This window comes from Heteronotia binoei, chromosome 17 (genome assembly GCF_032191835.1).
Source record: "Heteronotia binoei isolate CCM8104 ecotype False Entrance Well chromosome 17, APGP_CSIRO_Hbin_v1, whole genome shotgun sequence".
Classification (NCBI taxonomy): domain Eukaryota; kingdom Metazoa; phylum Chordata; class Lepidosauria; order Squamata; family Gekkonidae; genus Heteronotia; species Heteronotia binoei.
The window spans coordinates 1,113,820-1,132,543 of NC_083239.1; the positions used below are offsets into that span (position 1 = coordinate 1,113,820).

At 49.1% G+C, this 18,724-nt stretch overlaps 1 protein-coding gene and 1 non-coding gene across 2 annotated transcripts in view; both read left to right on the plus strand.

The window, feature by feature from the left end:
- The first annotated feature begins 10,459 nt into the window (after positions 1-10,459).
- TRNAI-GAU (transfer RNA isoleucine (anticodon GAU)) lies at positions 10,460-10,531 on the plus strand. Its single transcript has one exon. It is a non-coding gene; the product is annotated as a tRNA-Ile (tRNA).
- A 2,008-nt stretch (positions 10,532-12,539) lies between these two features.
- The window catches only part of SEPHS1 (selenophosphate synthetase 1), a 48,082-nt gene continuing 41,897 nt past the window's right edge, over positions 12,540-18,724 (plus strand). The window contains exons 1-3 of the mRNA XM_060257951.1: positions 12,540-12,566; positions 17,188-17,453; positions 18,331-18,434. Of these exons, the coding sequence (XP_060113934.1) occupies positions 17,261-17,453; positions 18,331-18,434 (297 nt within the window). The 5' untranslated portion in view covers positions 12,540-12,566; positions 17,188-17,260. The remainder of the gene's footprint in view (positions 12,567-17,187; positions 17,454-18,330; positions 18,435-18,724) is intronic.

The window sequence follows — 18,724 nt, forward strand, 5'->3', positions numbered from 1 at the left end:
ATGGGTCATTGGCTTGATCCAACATGGCCTCTCTTATGTTCTTACATTCTTAGAAATATGGTCCAGGATGGTCTTGATAGGGTGGAAAACTGGCCTGAAACCAATAAGATTAATTTTAACAGGGATAAATGTAAAGTTCTGCAATTAGGTAAGAAAAATCCCATGCAAGGTTATAGGACAGGGGAGACTTGTCTGGGCAGTAGTACATGCGAAAAGGATTTAGGGGTCTTAGTGGACTATACGCTGAACATGACTCAACAGTGTAATGCGGTGGCTAAAAAGACAAATGCAATATAGGACTGTATTAACAGAAGTATAGTGTCCAGATCACATGAAGTGATGCTATCTCTTCACTCTGCTCTGGTAACACCTCACCTGGAGTATTGTGTTCAGTTTTGGGCATCACATTTTAAGAAGGACATAGAAAACCTAGAATGGGTCCAGAGGAGGGCAACAAAGATGGTGAGGGGTCTGGAGACAAAGTCCTATGAGGAAAGGTTGAAGGAGTTGGGCATGTTTAGCCTGAAGAGGAGATGGCTGAGAGGTGATAGGATCACCATCTTCAAGTCCTTGAAGGGCTGCCATATAGAGGATGGTGTAGAATTGTTCTCTGTGGCCCCAGAAGGTAGGACCAGAACCAGTGGGTTGAAATTAAATCAAAAGAGTTTCCGGCTCAACATTAAGAAGAACTTCCTAACCGTTAGAGCGGTTCCTCAGTGGAACAGGCTTCCTCAGGAGGTGGTGGGCTCTCCTTCCTTGGAGGTTTTTGAACAGAGGCTGGATGACCATCTGACAGCAGTGTGGATCCTGTGAATTTGGGGGGGGGGCAGTATTTGTGAATTTCCTGCATTGTGCAGGGGGTTGGACTAGATGACCCTGGAAGTCCCTTCCAACTCTATGATTCTATGAGGAAAGGCTTTGGGACTTGGGGATGTTCAGCTGGAGGAAGTTGGGGGAGCATGATTGCTCTCTTTAAGCATCTGAATAATGGGTCTAAATTATGAGCAGAAAGGTATTGGCTACATAGTAGGATTTTTTAAAAGAACGGTGAGAGTTGTTCTGCAATGGACTTGGCTGCCTAGGGAGGTGATGAGTCCCCCCTCACTGGCAGTCTTTAAGCAGCAGAAGGATGAACACTTGTCGAGATGCTTCAGGCGGATCCTGCATTGAGCAGGGGGTTGAACTAGATGGGCTGTATGGCCCCTTCCAACTCTGATGCTGATCTGAGATGACACGTTGAAAATAAATCATTGTGAAAGAAATGAGGTGGAAGAAACAATAATAGGGGTCAATTCAGAATCCGAAGCATGGATCCGTAACATGACGACTGGGTGCCATAGTTTCTCCTGACACCTTTTATGGTGCCCCCTAAGTGATTTTCAAAAGTATGTGGGCAAGCTGAAGCTTTTGAACAGCAAAGCTTCTGATCAAGCACTGGAGATTTGATTGGCTGTGAAGATTATTAAAAAACATTACTTTATAGCAGCTGCCATCATAGCACAAGGATCTTCACTGCATGACTGAAGGCAAGCTGGGGCAACCAGGTTCAATCCCCGGCATCTCCAAAAAAGGGTCCAGGCAAATAGGTGTGAAAAACCTCAGCTGGAGACCCTGGAGAGCCGCTGCCAGTCTGAGAAGACAATACTGACTTTGATGGACCGAGGGTCTGATTCAGTATAGGGCAGCTTCATATGTTCATATGCTTGGGGAGGGATGGTGGCTCAGTGGTAGAGCATCTGCTTGGGAAGCAGGAGGTCCCAGGTTCAATCCCCGGCATCTCCAACTCAAAAGGGTCCAGGCAAATAGGTGTGAAAAACCTCAGCTGGAGACCCTGGAGAGCCATGAATGGGGCTGTGGCTCAGTGGCAGAGCATCTGCTTGGGAAGCAGAAGGTCCCAGGTTCAATCTCCGGCATCTCCAAAAAAGGGTCCAGGCAAATAGGTGTGAAAAACCTCAGCTTGAGACCCTGGAGAGCCACTGCCAGTCTGAGAAGACAATACTGACTTTGATGGACCAAAGAGGGTCTGATAACAGTATAAGGCAGCTTCATATGTTCTGTTATTAAGGGAGGGATGGTGGCTCAATGGTAGAGCATCTGCTCGGTAAGCAGACGGTCCCAGGTTCAATCCCTGGCATCTCCAAAAAACGGTCCAGGCAAATAGGTGTGAAAAACCTCAGCTGGAGACCCTGGAGAGCCGCTGCCAGTCTGAGAAGACAATACTGACTTTGATGGACCAAGGGTCTGATTCAGTATAAGGCAGCTTCATATGTTTATATGTTCAACCATTCTGTAGCTGGCTCCACCCCTGCAGCAGCCATTTTGTGGCTGCACACGCTACACTGTCAGAATTCCAAGTCTGCAAGCTCAAGAGAGAATCCCGGTCTAACATTATCCCTCAACAAATATACCATTACAAAACAGACAATATCTGTCCTAGCACCTGCAGTTAACCAGTTCTTCTACAATTACCCACTGCTATGATTTTAGTGGTTCTGCTGGAATCTCTTCTTCCAGTCCAGTTACCAGAATATGATGATACTTTAAAAAGGGAGATAATTTGATGTTTTTTATTATTTTCATATTTTAAGAGACATATGCTTCTTAAAAAGGGGATAAAGCTGTCATCAGAAGCCCATGTCCAAAGTCACTCTGGTCTTACATTTTTTCCATAAAATAACTGTGTGCCCCCTCCCACCTGGGGATGGAGGTTGCAAGCTTAAGTGCACTTTGTGCTGCAGGAATGTGTGAAGCAAATAACTGGCATCCCTTTCTTTTCTAGGGACAATGTTTTTAGGTCTGTTGTTTCCCTATTTTAACTCCAACTCAAACTGAGCATGATAATTTACTTCAGTATTTTCCTATTTACTTTTATTTATTTTATTTCATTCCATTCGATTTATATCCTGCCCCTACCCCACGGAAGTGGGCTCAGGGCGGCTCCTGACTGCAATTTCAGTTTCTTCAAATAGCCACCTTAGGTTTTTTTCGTTTTATGCTGCAGCCAACGAACAATTTAAACTAAGTATCCCAAATGTACAATCTCTTCCAGATCTTCTTCGTGGTCTCTGTGCATCACACTGATGGGATATAGGCGCCTGCGCCGATCTCGATCGGTATTCTTGAAAGCTGCGGATTTCCGCGCCCCAGGCCCAGTGCGCATGCGCAGAAGCCCCACTGCGCATGCCCACAGGGACCGGAGCGGACATCCCGCCAGTTCTCTTCTGACCGCCGCTTGGATCGGTCGATCTCTCGCACGGTCGGTAGAAATCCTTTTCTTGGAAGTTGCTAGTTGTTGGATTTTGAACGTTATAGAACTTTACTTGGCATAGACCACACAACAGTCTTTTTAAAGACTAGGGAGGGAGAAGGCGAAAGAATTTTCCGAAACTTTTCCCTCAGTTTTCCCCCTTTTTTCCCGCCTTTCCCTCACCCCCCCCCCCGTATGGAAAAACGGTGGGGATTTTTCAAAAGGTGTAAGAACTGCGGTAGCAAGATCTCCCCCACAGACGGACACCTTCTTTGCCTTTTTTGCTTGGGAGAAACGCATATCCCCGACGCGTGTGTCCACTGCGCAAAATTTTCCCGCCAGACGAAAAAGAACCGCGCGGGTCGTTTAGCAGCGGCACTGATGGAGAAAGCACTGTCGCCTAAACGAACGTCGGCGGCGACGCACACCCCGTCGACATCGGAGTCGCTCGGCGCCGACAGGAGCACCTCCGACGCCAAATGCCCCACAAAATCGGGCTCGGCACTAAAGTCCGCCTCCTCCACTCCTGCAAAACGGCCAAGGGAGGAGAAGGGACTGCAGCCGGAAGCGAAGAAAAAGAAAAAATCGGACAAACATCGATCATCCGCGACTTCGCTACCGACGTCACCATCGGGATCGACGGCGAGAGTACCGCCACTGAAGCTGTTCGCTTCCCCACGCCGCCGGTTAAGCCCCCCGGTGTTGGCATCGATGTCGACGCAGATCGCCATTTCATCCGACTCGGATCGCGACTTAGAGCTATCCCAGAGGTCGGGAGCGGAGAGCAGCCCACTGGAGATACACACAGTGGAAGACACCGCTCAACCCCGAACGCCGATCAGGGAACCATCAGTCAGCCCCGATCGTCGGCAAACCCAGCACCCCAAGGAAGATCGATCTACCACGCCGAGGGAGGACCGCGGGCGCGACCGTTCAAGAAGCCCTCGACACGCTCCCCGGTATCGGCATCGATCCAGAGATTCAGAGGAGAGATCTCGCAACAGGGATCGTTCTCCACCGAAACCACCTACAATGTCGTGGGATCAAAGACAGTGGCAGTACCTCTACGGGTCCTGCCCCATGCCTTCTATGTTCCCCTGGTTCCCTCCCAGACATCTGGATTGGGACCAACAATCGGAAGCATCTGTCAGATCCCGAACGTCATACCGACCTCGACACACACCGTCGGCGTCGGTGTCGAAACCACCGGACACAACGCCACCGAAAGAGCCGAAAACTACCCCACGATCTCGGAGCCCCGAGCGGAAGACTCCCGAGTCACCAAGGGCCCAAGAAACACCCAAGCATTCCTCGGAGCACTCAGGATCCAGAGAAGGCTCCCCAACATCCGGGGAAGACTCTCCCCGAGAGGGAATTTCTTCGCCGGAAGAGCCAGCTCCTTCCAGCAAGGTAGGCGATGAGTTGCCCATATCTCCATCAGAGGACTTAAAATCATATGGAGATTTAATTAAAAGGATGGCACACACTCTATCGCTACCGACGGTCCAACCCAAGCCAGTGGTTACCGATAACGTGTTCAATGTCGTGCAATTGGATACCTCGACGGCCATAGCTTTACCGCTCACTACGGTGATGCTACACACGACAAAAGCATCGTGGGACAAGCCAGCCTCAACACCAATAGGCTCCCGAAGACTCGACCACATGTATCGAGTCCAGGAATCCACAGCCGAGTTTTTGTTTACCCACCCGAAGCCAAACTCGGTGGTGGTGGCGTCCTCGTCAAAGGCCAGAAAGACACATGCTTCTCCTCCAGACAAGGAGGGAAAGAAGTTGGACAATTTAGGCAGAAAAATTTATACGGCAGGCTCGCTGGGAATAAAGGTGGCAAATTATGGCGCGTGCATGGGCCGCTACCAATACGCCCTATGGGATCAGTTATCAACACTTCCGGACCTGTCAGAACAAGCCAAACAGGCACTCAAGAAAATTCAAAAGGAAGGCATAGCACTAGCTAAGCAGCAAATTAATTCGGCTAAACATGCAGGTGACATCTCAGCAAAAACACTCACCTCAGCTATCACCTTAAGACGCCACTCTTGGTTGAGGTCGACGGCACTCCAGCCGGATACACAATCCTGCATCGAAGATCTTCCCTTTGACGGAAGTGGGCTATTCAGCTCCACCACAGACACCATATTGCAAGAGATGGACAAAAGCATCAAAACATCTCGCAATTTGGGGGTTCCCATGTCATCTAGAACCCAGGGGAAACGCTCCTGGAACAAACCTTGGAGTAAGAAGCCATTCTCCAAGCAACCCACCGATCAACAATGGAGGCCCAAAGGTTCCTCAACCTACTCCAAGCCGCCGTACAACCCGAAAACGAAGTACTCACCTAATTCGTCACAGCCATCCAGACAAAAGGGGAATAGACCGTCCAAACAGGGTCTTTGACTGCCCTTCCCCCTGTTTTGCCCCCTACCTTTCGGACTCACACCATACCAGACTTTTCCCATACTCTCCGGCATGGTCCACAATCACTACGGACAAATGGGTTCTGTCGATAATCCGCGAGGGTTATCAAATAGAATTCAGAGAAAACCCCACAGTTCCCACTGTCATTCACACCAGAGCATCTCTCACTCTACAGGAAGAGGTCCAATCGCTTCTCCAAAAAGATGCGATAGAGAAGGTGCCAACCAACCAAGAGGGGCGAGGGTTTTACTCCCGTTATTTCACCATCCCCAAAAAGGATGGAGGCCTTCGACCCATCATGGACTTACGAGGCCTAAACAATTTCATACAAAACCACAAATTCAGAATGGTCTCCCTACAGAACATCCTACCCCTACTGAACCAAGGGGATTGGATGGCCACACTAGACCTGCAAGATGCCTACTTCCATGTGACCATACATCAGGGCCACAGAAAGTTCCTCAGGTTCACAATTGGAGACTCCCACTACCAATACAAAGCTTTGCCCTTTGGCCTCTCTACGGCACCGAGAGTTTTTACAAAGATCATGGTGGTGGTGGCTGCTCATCTGCGTCTACAGGGGATCACTGTCTTTCCCTATATAGACGACTGGCTGCTGGTAGCGAGTTCGGAAATACTTTTAGCACGGCACGTAGAAGTCACCTTAGCCCTTCTGCAAAAATTAGGCCTACAGGTCAACCTAAAGAAATCGGCGTTGCAGCCCTCCCAGAGGGTGCAATTCATAGGGGCCATATTGGACTCAAAAGCCTGCAGGGCTTTCCTGCCGACACAAAGGGCGGAAGACATCATATCTCTAATACACGTGTTCCTGACCAACCCTACAGTCACGGCGTTCCAAATTCAACGCCTCCTGGGCTTGATGGCAGCGACCACGGCAGTACTGAGATTCACCAGATTCCACATGAGGACACTGCAGCTGTGGTTCCTACGTGTGTTCAACTGCCAAACAGACCCCCCTTCGCGCCAACTGACGGTCCCACCGTCGGTGCTCTGGACCCTGCCCTGGTGGCAGGAGAGACAGAACCTCCTCCAGGGAGCCCCGTTCCACAGGCAGACTCCCACGCTGACTATAACCACGGATGCATCCCTGTGGGGCTGGGGTGCACACGCGAACGACATGTGTGTGGGGGGCAAATGGCCTCAGGATCTTCTGCGTTACCACATCAACTTCCTGGAGCTGCTGGCCATACATCATGCCGTCCTCTCCTTCAAACATCTGATTACGGGGAGAACGGTAGCGATCTTGACAGACAACACCACTGCCCTCTCTTATGTGAACAGACAAGGCGGCACGGTTTCAAGGAAACTGTGCTTTCTAGCCCTAAGGATTTGGGAAGTCTGCAGAGAATTGGACACAACTCTAGTAGCCACACATCTGCCAGGCAATCTGAACACCTGTGCGGATTACCTCAGTCGAGGGGGGGCCTCTCTCCACGAATGGGAACTCAATTGGGAGTTTCTTCGGCCGGTGTTCCAGAAATGGGGCACACCGGAAGTGGACGTGTTTGCCACACGCAGCACCTCAAAATGCGAAAAATTTTGCTGCAGAGGGGGGGCGGACCCCCTATCGTTGGGAGACGGGTTACTGATCCCATGGTCCCACCGGCACGTGTACCTCTTCCCACCGATCCCACTGATCACGAGGGTGGTTCACAAGATTCATTTGGAACGCCCCAAGGGGATTCTCATCACACCATGGTGGCCCAGACAACAATGGTTCTCCCCGATACTGCGGCTGTCTCACGGGAGGTTCCACCAATTTCCAGTGAGCACAGACCTTCTACTATCTCACGACGGCAGGGTGATTCACCACGATGTACCCCACCTGAAACTCACAGCTTGGCGGCTGGAGTGACGAGATTGTCGGACAGAGCCCTTGACGTCATGCTGAATAGTAGAAAGTTATCCACGAGAAAATCGTATCAGTATAAATGGACAAGGTTTGCCCAATTTGTTAACAAGGCTAATAAAGAACCTAGGACAGCAGGCCTGCCACTAATATTAGACTTTTTGCTTTCACTAATGGACAAGGGACTAACGGTGTCATCGGTGAGGGTATACCTGGCAGCTATATCGGCTAACCATGAACAATTGGGAGGCCATTCGGTATTTTCTCACCCTGATACTAAACGGTTCTTAAAGGGCTTAGCAAGATTGTACCCTACGGTACGTGACCCAGCCCCGGCCTGGGACCTCCCAGCAGTGTTGCAGGCGTTAACGGGAAAACCCTTCGAACCAATGGCGACATGTTCCTTGCAATTACTGTCTTGGAAAACAGCCTTTCTAGTGGCCGTTACCTCAGCCCGCAGGGTCGGTGAACTGGCAGCGTTGCGCTGCGATGACCCATACTTGAAATTCAGCGCGGAAGGAGTGAGGCTGCGCCCGGATGTAACCTTCCTTCCGAAAGTGACATCTGCCTTTCACCTGAATGCAGAAATATGCTTACCCGTGTACTTTCCAAACCCAAGTTCAGACTGGGAGAGGAAACTTCACACTCTAGATGTAAAAAGGGCACTCTCGTTCTACTTACATAGAGTGAGGCCTGGACGTAAGGACACTAGACTTTTTGTCTCATATTCCACAACATCTCAAGGTGTAAGAGTATCGTCACAGCGGATCTCCAAATGGATAACTGAGACGATAAAACTATGCTACTTGTTAAACAAGAGGCCCCTGCCAAGACAGATTAGAGCTCATTCCACTAGAGCCCTAGCGACATCGGCAGCCTTTATGAGAGGAATCCCACTGAAGGACATTTGTGATGCGGCCACTTGGTCCTCCCCGCATACGTTTGTAAACCATTATGCGTTGGACCTGGACTGGCGTAGACGCTCATCAGTGGGCCGTGCGGTGCTTCAAGAGGCTTCTCGATAATGGACCGTTGCACCCTCCTCCAGGTAGGACTCTGCTTGCTAATCTCCCATCAGTGTGATGCACAGAGACCACGAAGAAGATGAACAGGTTGCTTACCTGTAACTGATGATCTTCGAGTGGTCATCTGTGCAGTCACACTACCCGCCCTCCTTCCCCTCCGCTGCCGGTCCATCTCTAAGGGCTTACGCAGCGGTCAGAAGGAACTGGCGGGATGTCCGCTCCGGTCCCTGTGGGCATGCGCAGTGGGGCTTCTGCGCATGCGCACTGGGCCTGGGGCGCGGAAATCCGCAGCTTTCAAGAATACCGATCGAGATCGGCGCAGGCGCCTATATCCCATCAGTGTGACTGCACAGATGACCACTCGAAGATCATCAGTTACAGGTAAGCAACCTGTTCTTTCCAACCAATTATAGTCAGAGGTGAGGGCATTGCATGTGCTGTAGCAGATGCTCAGAGGCACCGTTGCTTTCTTTCAAAAATGCTTCCCTATTAACACGAAGTGCATTCTGTGCCTGCTCAGAGGCACCGTTCCTTCCTTTCAAAAATGCTTCCCTACCAAACACAAAATGCATTCTGTGCCTGCTCAGAGGCACCCTTCCTTCCTTTCAAAAATGCTTCCCTATTAACACGAAGTGCACTCTGTGCCTGCTCACAGGCACCGTTCCTTTCTTTCAAAAATGCTTCCCTACCAAACACAAAATGCATTCCGTGCCTGCTCACAGGCACCGTTCCTTTCTTTCAAAAATGCTTCCCTACCAAACACGAAATGCATTCTGTGCCTGCTCAGAGGCACCCTTCCTTTCTTTCCAAAATGCTTCCCTACCAAACACGAAATGCATTCTGTGCCTGCTCAGAGGCACCGTTCCTTTCTTTCAAAAATGCTTCCCTACCAAACACAAAATGCATTCCGTGCTTTCTTTCAAAAATGCTTCCCTATTAACACGAAGTGCATTCTGTGCCTGCTCAGAGGCACCGTTCCTTCCTTTCAAAAATGCTTCCCTACCAAACACAAAATGCATTCTGTGCCTGCTCAGAGGCACCCTTCCTTTCTTTCCAAAATGCTTCCCTACCAAACACGAAATGCATTCCGTGCCTGCTCAGAGGCACCGTTCCTTTCTTTCAAAAATGCTTCCCTACCAAACACAAAATGCATTCCGTGCCTGCTCAGAGGCACCGTTCCTTTCTTTCAAAAATGCTTCCCTACCAAACACAAAATGCATTCCGTGCCTGCTCAGAGGCACCGTTCCTTTCTTTCCAAAATGCTTCCCTACCAAACACGAAATGCATTCTGTGCCTGCTCAGAGGCACCGTTCCTCTCTTTCAAAAATGCTTCCCTACCAAACACAAAATGCATTCCGTGCCTGCTCAGAGGCACCGTTCCTTTCTTTCAAAAATGCTTCCCTACCAAACACAAAATGCATTCCGTGCCTGCTCAGAGGCACCGTTCCTTTCTTTCAAAAATGCTTCCCTACCAAACACGAAATGCATTCCGTGCCTGCTCAGAGGCACCATTCAGAGGAGGGACGGTGGCTCAGTGGCAGAGCATCTGCTTGGGAAGCAGAAGGTCCCAGGTTCAATCCCCGGCATCTCCAAAAAAGGGTCCAGGCAAATAGGTGTGAAAAACCTCAGCTTGAGACCCTGAAGAGCCACTACCAGTCTGAGAAGACAATACTGACTTTGATGGACCAAAGAGGGTCTGATAACAGTATAAGGCAGCTTCATATGTTCTGTTTTTAAGGGAGGGATGGTGGCTCAATGGTAGAGCATCTGCTCGGTAAGCAGAAGGTCCCAGGTTCAATCCCCGCCATCTCCAGCTAAAATGGGCCCAGGCGAGTAGGCATGAAAAACCTCAGCTTGAGACCCTGGAGAGCCACGAATGGGGCTGTGGCTCAGTGGCAGAGCATCTGCTTGATAAGCAGAAGGTCCCAGGTTCAATCCCTGGCATCTCCAACTAAAAAGGGTCCAGGCAAATAGGTGTGAAAAGCCTCAGCTTGAGACCCTGGAGAGCAGGGGAGGGACGGTGGCTCAGTGGTAGAGCATCTGCTTGGGAAGCAGAAGGTCCCAGGTTCAACCCCTGGCATCTCCAACTAAAAAGGGTCCAGGCAAATAGGTGTGAAAAGCCTCAGCTTGAGACCCTGGAGAGCAGGGGAGGGACAGTGGCTCAGTGGTAGAGCATCTGCTTGGGAAGCAGAAGGCCCCAGGTTCAATCCCCGGCATCTCCAACTAAAAAGGGTCCAGGCAAATAGGTGTGGAAAACCTCAGCTTGAGACCCTGGAGAGCTGCTGCCAGTCTGAGAAGACAAGACTGAATTTGATGGACCAAAGGTCTGATTCAGTATAAGGCAGCTTCATATGTAGGAGGGATGGTGGCTCAGCGGTAGAGCATCTGCTTGGGAAGCAGAAGGTCCCAGGTTCAATCCCCGGCATCTCCAACTCAAAAGGGTCCAGGCAAATAGGCGTGAAAAACCTCAGCTTGAGACCCTGGAGAGCCGCTGCCAGTCTGAGAAGACAAGACTGACTTTGATGGACCAAAGGTCTGATTCAGTATAAGGCAGCTTCATATGTAGGAGGGATGGTGGCTCAGTGGTAGAGCCTCTGCTTGGGAAGCAGAAGGTCCCAGGTTCAATCCCCGGCATCTCCAAAAAAGGGTCCAGGCAAATAGGTGTGAAAAGCCTCAGCTTGAGACCCTGGAGAGCAGGGGAGGGACAGTGGCTCAGTGGTAGAGCATCTGCTTGGGAAGCAGAAGGCCCCAGGTTCAATCCCCGGCATCTCCAACTCAAAAGGGTCCAGGCAAATAGGTGTGAAAAACCTCAGCTGGAGACCCTGGAGAGCCGCTGCCAGTCTGAGAAGACAAGACTGACTTTGATGGACCAAGGGTCTGATTCAGTAGAAGGCAGCTTCATATGTTCCTTCCTTTCCAAAAAGCTTCCCTACCCAACACGAAGTGCATTCTGTGCCTGCTCAGAGGCCCCCTTCCCTTCTTTCCAAAATGCTCCCCTCCCCGCAGGAAGCGCCTCGCGTGCCTGAAAGGGAGCCTGCCTCCCAACCTGCCTCCTCTGAGGGCCCTCCCCCTCGGGCAGGGGGCGTGGCGCGGCGGCCGTTGGGGTGGGCGTGGCCGGGGCTGAGGGGCGCGCTTAACTCCTTCCTGCCCGCGGGGTCTGCTTTCTCGCTCGGCCTCGCGGAGGGAGGCGGCGCTGAGGGGGGGAAGGGAGCGCGCGGACCGGGCCGGCGAGGCGCCCGGTGCATTGTGGGTGTGCCTGACTGGAGGGGGAGCGAGGGAGGGCGTCCCGTCGGCGGCCGGGCGGGCAGGCAGGCGAGGCGCTGAGGGAGACGGTAAGAGGGGAGGGGAGGGAGGGGAGGCTTAAAGGGGAACGCGCGGCCTCGCTCCGCAGCGGGGGAGAGCCCCTGCCCGCCAGTGAGAAGCCGGGGTTGGTGGCGGGAAAAGGATGCGAATGGCGGGCGGCAGGCAGGCAGGCCGCGCGGGGCCTTTAAAGGGAGGGCGGGCGGGAGCGGCCTGCGTGCGGCCGAGAAGGGGTTAATTTTTCCGCCCGCGACATTTTCCCCTCAGCCGCCGCGGAGGAGGGGGGAGGAGGAGGAGGAGAAGCGCGCGCAACGCGTGGAACGCTCGCCCCCCTCCCCTCCGGCGCTGAACGTTCCATCCGCTTCCTGCGGCCGCCGCCTCGCGCCTCCCTGCGCCGCTCTAGGGCGCGTTCTGCGCTCCCGCTTCCCCCTCGCCCGGGATGGGGCGCGTTGTGTTGACATGCGGGCAGAGGCGGGAACGCGGCTAGGGGCGGGGAGTCCCCCCTACGGGTGAGCCGCCGGCTTCCCCGCGGCCTTTCCAAGCAAGCGGCGCGGAGGGTGAATTTCAGGCTGCCCTTTCTCATGGTTCTTTACAGGTCCCCCGCAGAGAGAGAGAGAGCGCGCCCCGCTTCGGCCCTGCCCCACGTGCTTCGGCTTCCTGCGGGCGGCATGCTGCCTTGCCCAAAGTACGTCGCTCCTTCGGCTGCTGTAATGTTCGTTTCTCAAGGAAAGGGTTTCGGTTTTTTTTTATTTTTGCATTGGTGGTACGCTGTCACCAGCTTTCTGGTTCTCAGTAGGAGTAGTCCTGTAATCCTTACACATCTTTTCGGTCACACTGTACTGATTTTAAATTCAGTAAATAAAACAAGGCATATAGCATAACCAATCCCTAAACTGGGCCACTGGTGTGGGTTTTCTGTGTCTTAACACGTGATTTGAGACTGGAGTAGCCAGTTTGGTGTACTGGTTGAGTGTGTGGACTCTTATCTGGGAGAAGCGGGTTTGATTCCCCACTCCTCCACTTGCACCTGCTAGCATGGCCTTGGGGGGTCAGCCAGAGCTCTGGTTGGAGTTGTCCTTGAAAGGGCAGCTTCTGTCAGAGCTCTCTCAGCCCCACCCACCTCACAGGGTGTCTGTTGTGGGCGGGGGGAGGGAAAGGAGATTGTAGGCTGCTCTGAGACTCTTCAGAGTGGAGGGCGGGATATAAATCCAATATCTTCATCTACCTCACAGGGTGTCTGTTGGGGGGGAGGAAGGGAAAGGAGATTGTGAGCCGCTCTGAGACTCTTCGGAGTGGAGGGCGGGATATAAATCCAATATCTTCATCTACCTCACAGGGTGTCTGTTGTGGGGGAGGAAGGGAAAGGAGATTGTGAGCCACTCTGAGACTCTTAGGAGTGGAGGGCGGAATATAAAATGCAATATCTTCATCTACCTTACAGGGTGTCTGTTGTGGGGGAGGAAGGGAAAGGAGATGGTGAGCCCCTCTGAGACTCTTTGGAGTGGAGGGTGGGATATAAATCCAATATCTTCATCTACCTCACAGGGTGTCTGTTGTGGGGGAGGAAGGGAAAGGAGATGGTGAGCCGCTCTGAGACTCTTCGGAGTGGAGGGCGGGATATAAATCCAATATCTTCATCTACCTCACAGGGTGTCTGTTGTGGGGGGGGGGGGGAAAGGAGATTGTGAGCCGCTCTGAGACTCTTTGGAGTGGAGGGCGGAATATAAAATGCAATATCTTCATCTACCTTACAGGGTGTCTGTTGTGGGGGAGGAAGGGAAAGGAGATGGTGAGCCCCTCTGAGACTCTTTGGAGTGGAGGGTGGGATATAAATCCAATATCTTCATCTACCTCACAGGGTGTCTGTTGTGGGGGAGGAAGGGAAAGGAGATGGTGAGCCGCTCTGAGACTCTTCGGAGTGGAGGGCGGGATATAAATCCAATATCTTCATCTACCTCACAGGGTGTCTGTTGTGGGGGGGGAAGGGAAAGGAGATTGTGAGCCGCTCTGAGACTCTTCAGAGTGGGGGGCAGGATATAAATCCAGTATCTTCATCTACCTCACAGGGTGCTTGTTGTGGGGGAGGAAGGGAAAGGAGATTGTGAGCCGCTCTGAGACTCTTCGGAGTGGAGGCCGGGATATAAATCCAATATCTTCATCTACCTCACAGGGTGTCTGTTGTGGGGGAGGAAGGGAAAGGAGATTGTGAGCCGCTCTGAGACTCTTCGGAGTGGAGGGCGGGATATAAATCCAATATCTTCATCTATCTCACAGGGTGTCTGTTGTGGGGGAGGAAGGTAAAGGAGATTGTGAGCCGCTCTGAGACTCTTCGGAGTGGAGGGCAGGATATAAATCCAATATCTTCATCTACCTCACAGGGTGTTTGTTGTGGGGGAGGAAGGGAAAGGAGATTGTGAGCCGCTCTGAGACTCTTCGGAGTGGAGGGCGGGATATAAATCCAATATCTTCATCCACCTCACAGGGTGTCTGTTGTGGGGGAGGAAGGTAAAGGAGATTGTGAGCCGCTCTGAGACTCTTCGGAGTGGAGGGCAGGATATAAATCCAATATCTTCATCTACCTCACAGGGTGTCTGTTGTAGGGGGAGGAAGGGAAAGGAGATTGTGAGCCGCTCTGAGACTCTTAGGAGTGGAGGGCGGAATATAAAATGCAATATCTTCATCTACCTTACAGGGTGTCTGTTGTGGGGGAGGAAGGGAAAGGAGATGGTGAGCCCCTCTGAGACTCTTTGGAGTGGAGGGTGGGATATAAATCCAATATCTTCATCTACCTCACAGGGTGTCTGTTGTGGGGGAGGAAGGGAAAGGAGATTGTGAGCCGCTCTGAGACTCTTCGGAGTGGAGGGCGGGATATAAATCCAATATCTTCATCTACCTCACAGGGTGTTTGTTGTGGGGGAGGAAGGGAAAGGAGATTGTGAGCCGCTCTGAGACTCTTCGGAGTGGAGGGCGGGATATAAATCCAATATCTTCATCCACCTCACAGGGTGTCTGTTGTGGGGGAGGAAGGTAAAGGAGATTGTGAGCCGGTCTGAGACTCTTCGGAGTGGAGGGCAGGATATAAATCCAATATCTTCATCTACCTCACAGGGTGTTTGTTGTGGGGGAGGAAGGGAAAGGAGATTGTGAGCCACTCTGAGACTCTTCGGAGTGGAGGGCAGGATATAAATCCAATATCATCTTCTTCTTCTTGAGTAGCTAGTATGGTTGCAAGCCACAGCTTCTCTGGGGGAAAACTGTTTTGCTGTATTAACATTGACTTGTTAATAAGTACTTCTTTGGGGGTGCGCTACTGTTTTCTAAAATATGTTCCTAAATGGAAGTCTACAGGAATTTTTAAAACTTTGTTTCCCCACAAAATCCTGCTAGCAAAGTTCTGCCTAACCTTGGCTGGCCTTCTAATGGGAAGCATGTTATGGGCTTATTCAGTTCTCCCTTTGACATCAGTGTAGTTTAGAAGTGTTTTACTGGCTAGATCTTGGCTGTAGTAAATCCATAACAGCATTGACCATTGTTTGCACCTGCTTGTGGCAGTTCCATAGAATGATAGAGTTGGAAGGCACTTCCAGGGTCATCTATTCCAACCCCCTTTTGTGTAAGGTTTCAGATTTGTCCCCATCCCATCAAATACACTTAAGTAATACTGTTTATCTTTCCTGAATAGTGGAGCAGCATATTAACAAACAGCAACATTGTAGCAAGTAATTCAAGCTGAATAATTGTTAGGGTGCAGTTTTTCTTCTTTTGAAGAAACTAACCTACAGACTCAGTTTAAATAATACTCAATAATTTTACTAAAAACTTAATTGCACATCCTGTTTGGATTTGCTGATGGCATATGTCCTGAGGTTGTTCATAGAAAGTAACATGTTAGTTTTGATGATTGAGTTCTGTTCTGTAAATAACCTCTTGTGAGCAGTGCTATGTGGGAACAGTCTCTCCTGCAAACTGGAAAACTGATTTTTCCATTTCATGGAAGGGAGCCCACAACTTGTAAAAGGCTGGCTGCTCAGTGACACGCTGCTTATGTGAACATTCCCTTGGAAAAAGTGAGTACCTCTCTGATTGGAACCTTCTCATAGTTTGTGATTACGAATACAAGGCACAGGATTGTAATGTTTCTGTCCTTCCATTGTAGCTAACAATGAAAACAGCTCAATGAAATATAGCCAATTAAAACAGAACTAAAATATTTATTTATTTATTTATTTATATTTCGATTTATATCCCGCCCTTCCCACCGAGGTGGCTCATATGCATATTAAAAATATGCATATTAAAAATATAGCCAATTAAAACAGAACTAAAATATGCATATTAAAAATATAGTCAATTAAAACAGAACTAAAATATGCATATTAAAAATATGCAGCAGATTAAAATACAAAGCAGACAGGGAGGGATCATCAAAGGAACACAGGACAAAACAAAAAAGTCTTCACCCACTGGCAGAAGGCAGTGATAGAAGGGGACAAATGAATATTCATGGGGAGTGAGTTCCATAAAGAATATGGTCTAAAACTATACATTTGGCTTATGATCAGATTAGTGCCACTGTACTGTAATCAACCCAGCTAGTTTTAAGTATACCACTCTGACTTGTGGATCTACACTGGCATGCCAAAAAAAGAGAACAGCATTGCAGAACATAGATGTGTAAAACTTACTGCAGCTGATGTAGCCAGAAGTCAATACAAGCTGACTTTGAAAGCACAGCTTGCCTCTGATTAAACTAATTGTGTGAATGGACTTTGAGTCCTGGTATTATTAGATGTTCTTCATTTGGTTCCAGAGGGCCACCTGACTTATTTTACAATTACTTAATTTCAGATATGGCCAAAATGCAGTGCTGCTTCTACTAATGCCCACTGAAATCAGTGGGACTTAAATGAGACTCTTCTGGATTGTGGTCAGGGTGCTTCAGCTAGATTACAAATGTTGGTGCTAATATCTGGTTGATATAACATTAAAGCCTTGCTATCTATTACAATTAAAAAGATCATTATTAAGAATAAGAAGTTCTGTGGGAGACTACATAGCATTATGAAAAATTAAATATTGCTGTTTTGTCCTATAATTTTAAATGTAAAGCAGAGTAGGATAATCTAATTGTCTCTTTACCTCTTGCAGTATAGGAATGTATCTAACATTTCAGGTTTTTTAAAAAAATAATTGCATGCCATAAAGGAGTATCTGTTCTGTATCATATAGTAACTTTGTTTAGTTTGTGCCCAGAAACCTCATTACAGGTTAATTCAAAGTTATCTTAAAACTATTTTTTTAACTAGGCTTTTCTCTGAGAAAAGAAGCCAGAATATTTCCTAAAGTGGACAAGCTTGTGGTATTTCTTGCACCCAAATCATGTCTGTTCGGGAGTCCTTTAATCCAGAAAGTTATGAACTTGACAAGAGTTTTCGGCTAACTCGATTTACTGAATTGAAAGGCACTGGCTGTAAAGTGCCTCAGGATGTCTTACAGAAATTGCTTGAGTCTCTACAAGAAAATCATTTCCAAGAAGATGAACAGTTTTTGGGAGCTGTTATGCCAAGATTAGGTAAGTGGCAGTTCTTTAATGGCGGTCCCATTTGTTGGAGATTAAGGTCCTGATCCACCCTAGAGATCTACAGATCTGAGCTCATTGAAACAATGAGTTTCTCAGTGTACTTATGAGAATATGCCATGTGGGATTGATATGGCAAATGCTGGACATTTGAACTGTTTGGTGGATGCTAGGTTTTAAGTATGGTAGAACCTAGAATGAAAGGAATAATGGGTACTATATCTTCTATTGCAAAGAATGTTTTTGTTCCTGTTGTAAAGGCTGAGAAAGATCTCATAAAGGGCTGGCCCATGAAAGCATCTTTGAACTTCTTGATAGAAGAAGAGAATAATGTAAAGCCTTTTGTGAAGTATCAGTTGACCCTCAACAGTGGCAGATGTTTGTGGAGGAGGTGGTAACGGCTCTTCCTGAAAAAGTCAGCTTTGTGGGGGCATGAAGCATACCTGGCCTACCACTCTCAATTCCAATGTTTTAAGTAGACCTTCTGTATGACTAGTTGCTGGCTGTTAGTAATATTGACAGCATTCAAGAGATCAGCATATGCTGAGTATTGACAGTAAAAAGGTAAGGAGGAGAGGTTTCTGTTTGCAAATTATGGGGAGGGAGTTGTCACTAAATATAGATGATAAAAGCAGTGCTAGTTACCATAGCTGCTGTGCGCCAGAGGTCTCAAATGGCTGTCCAATGTGTGAACTAGCATGTAAGAGGACTGAAGACAGCAGGAAGAGGAGGAACAGACTGATACATCATTTGCGAACTGCTATTCCCTTGGCACCTTTTGGGTTTGTGGGGTAATAAGGAATATTGTGAGAGAGTGCTCCTCGGGTGGTGGTAGATTACTTATAATCACTGGTTAATGATGTCTCTGTAGGAATTGGAATGGACACTTGCGTTATTCCCTTAAGGCATGGAGGCCTGTCTCTGGTGCAGACAACAGATTACATTTATCCCATTGTAGATGATCCTTATATGATGGTAAGTTGCTTAAACATTTGTCTCTTGCTGTTACCAGAATCTTGAGAGAAAGAGTGGTTACTTGGTGGCTATGTATTGTCATCTGTGACATTGTCTTGTTCTGCTCCATACTTACCATGATGTACAGTCTCAAAAGTTTTGAGGTCATCACAGTTTTATGGTAGTAATCAAAATTATATTACTTCAGAAATCTAATTGCTTATCCTGTCTGATAGATTTGTACTATGGGCTTCTGCAGTCCCCATACAATTACATTGTACTGCTTCCAAATAACTCTTCGCATTTTAAAC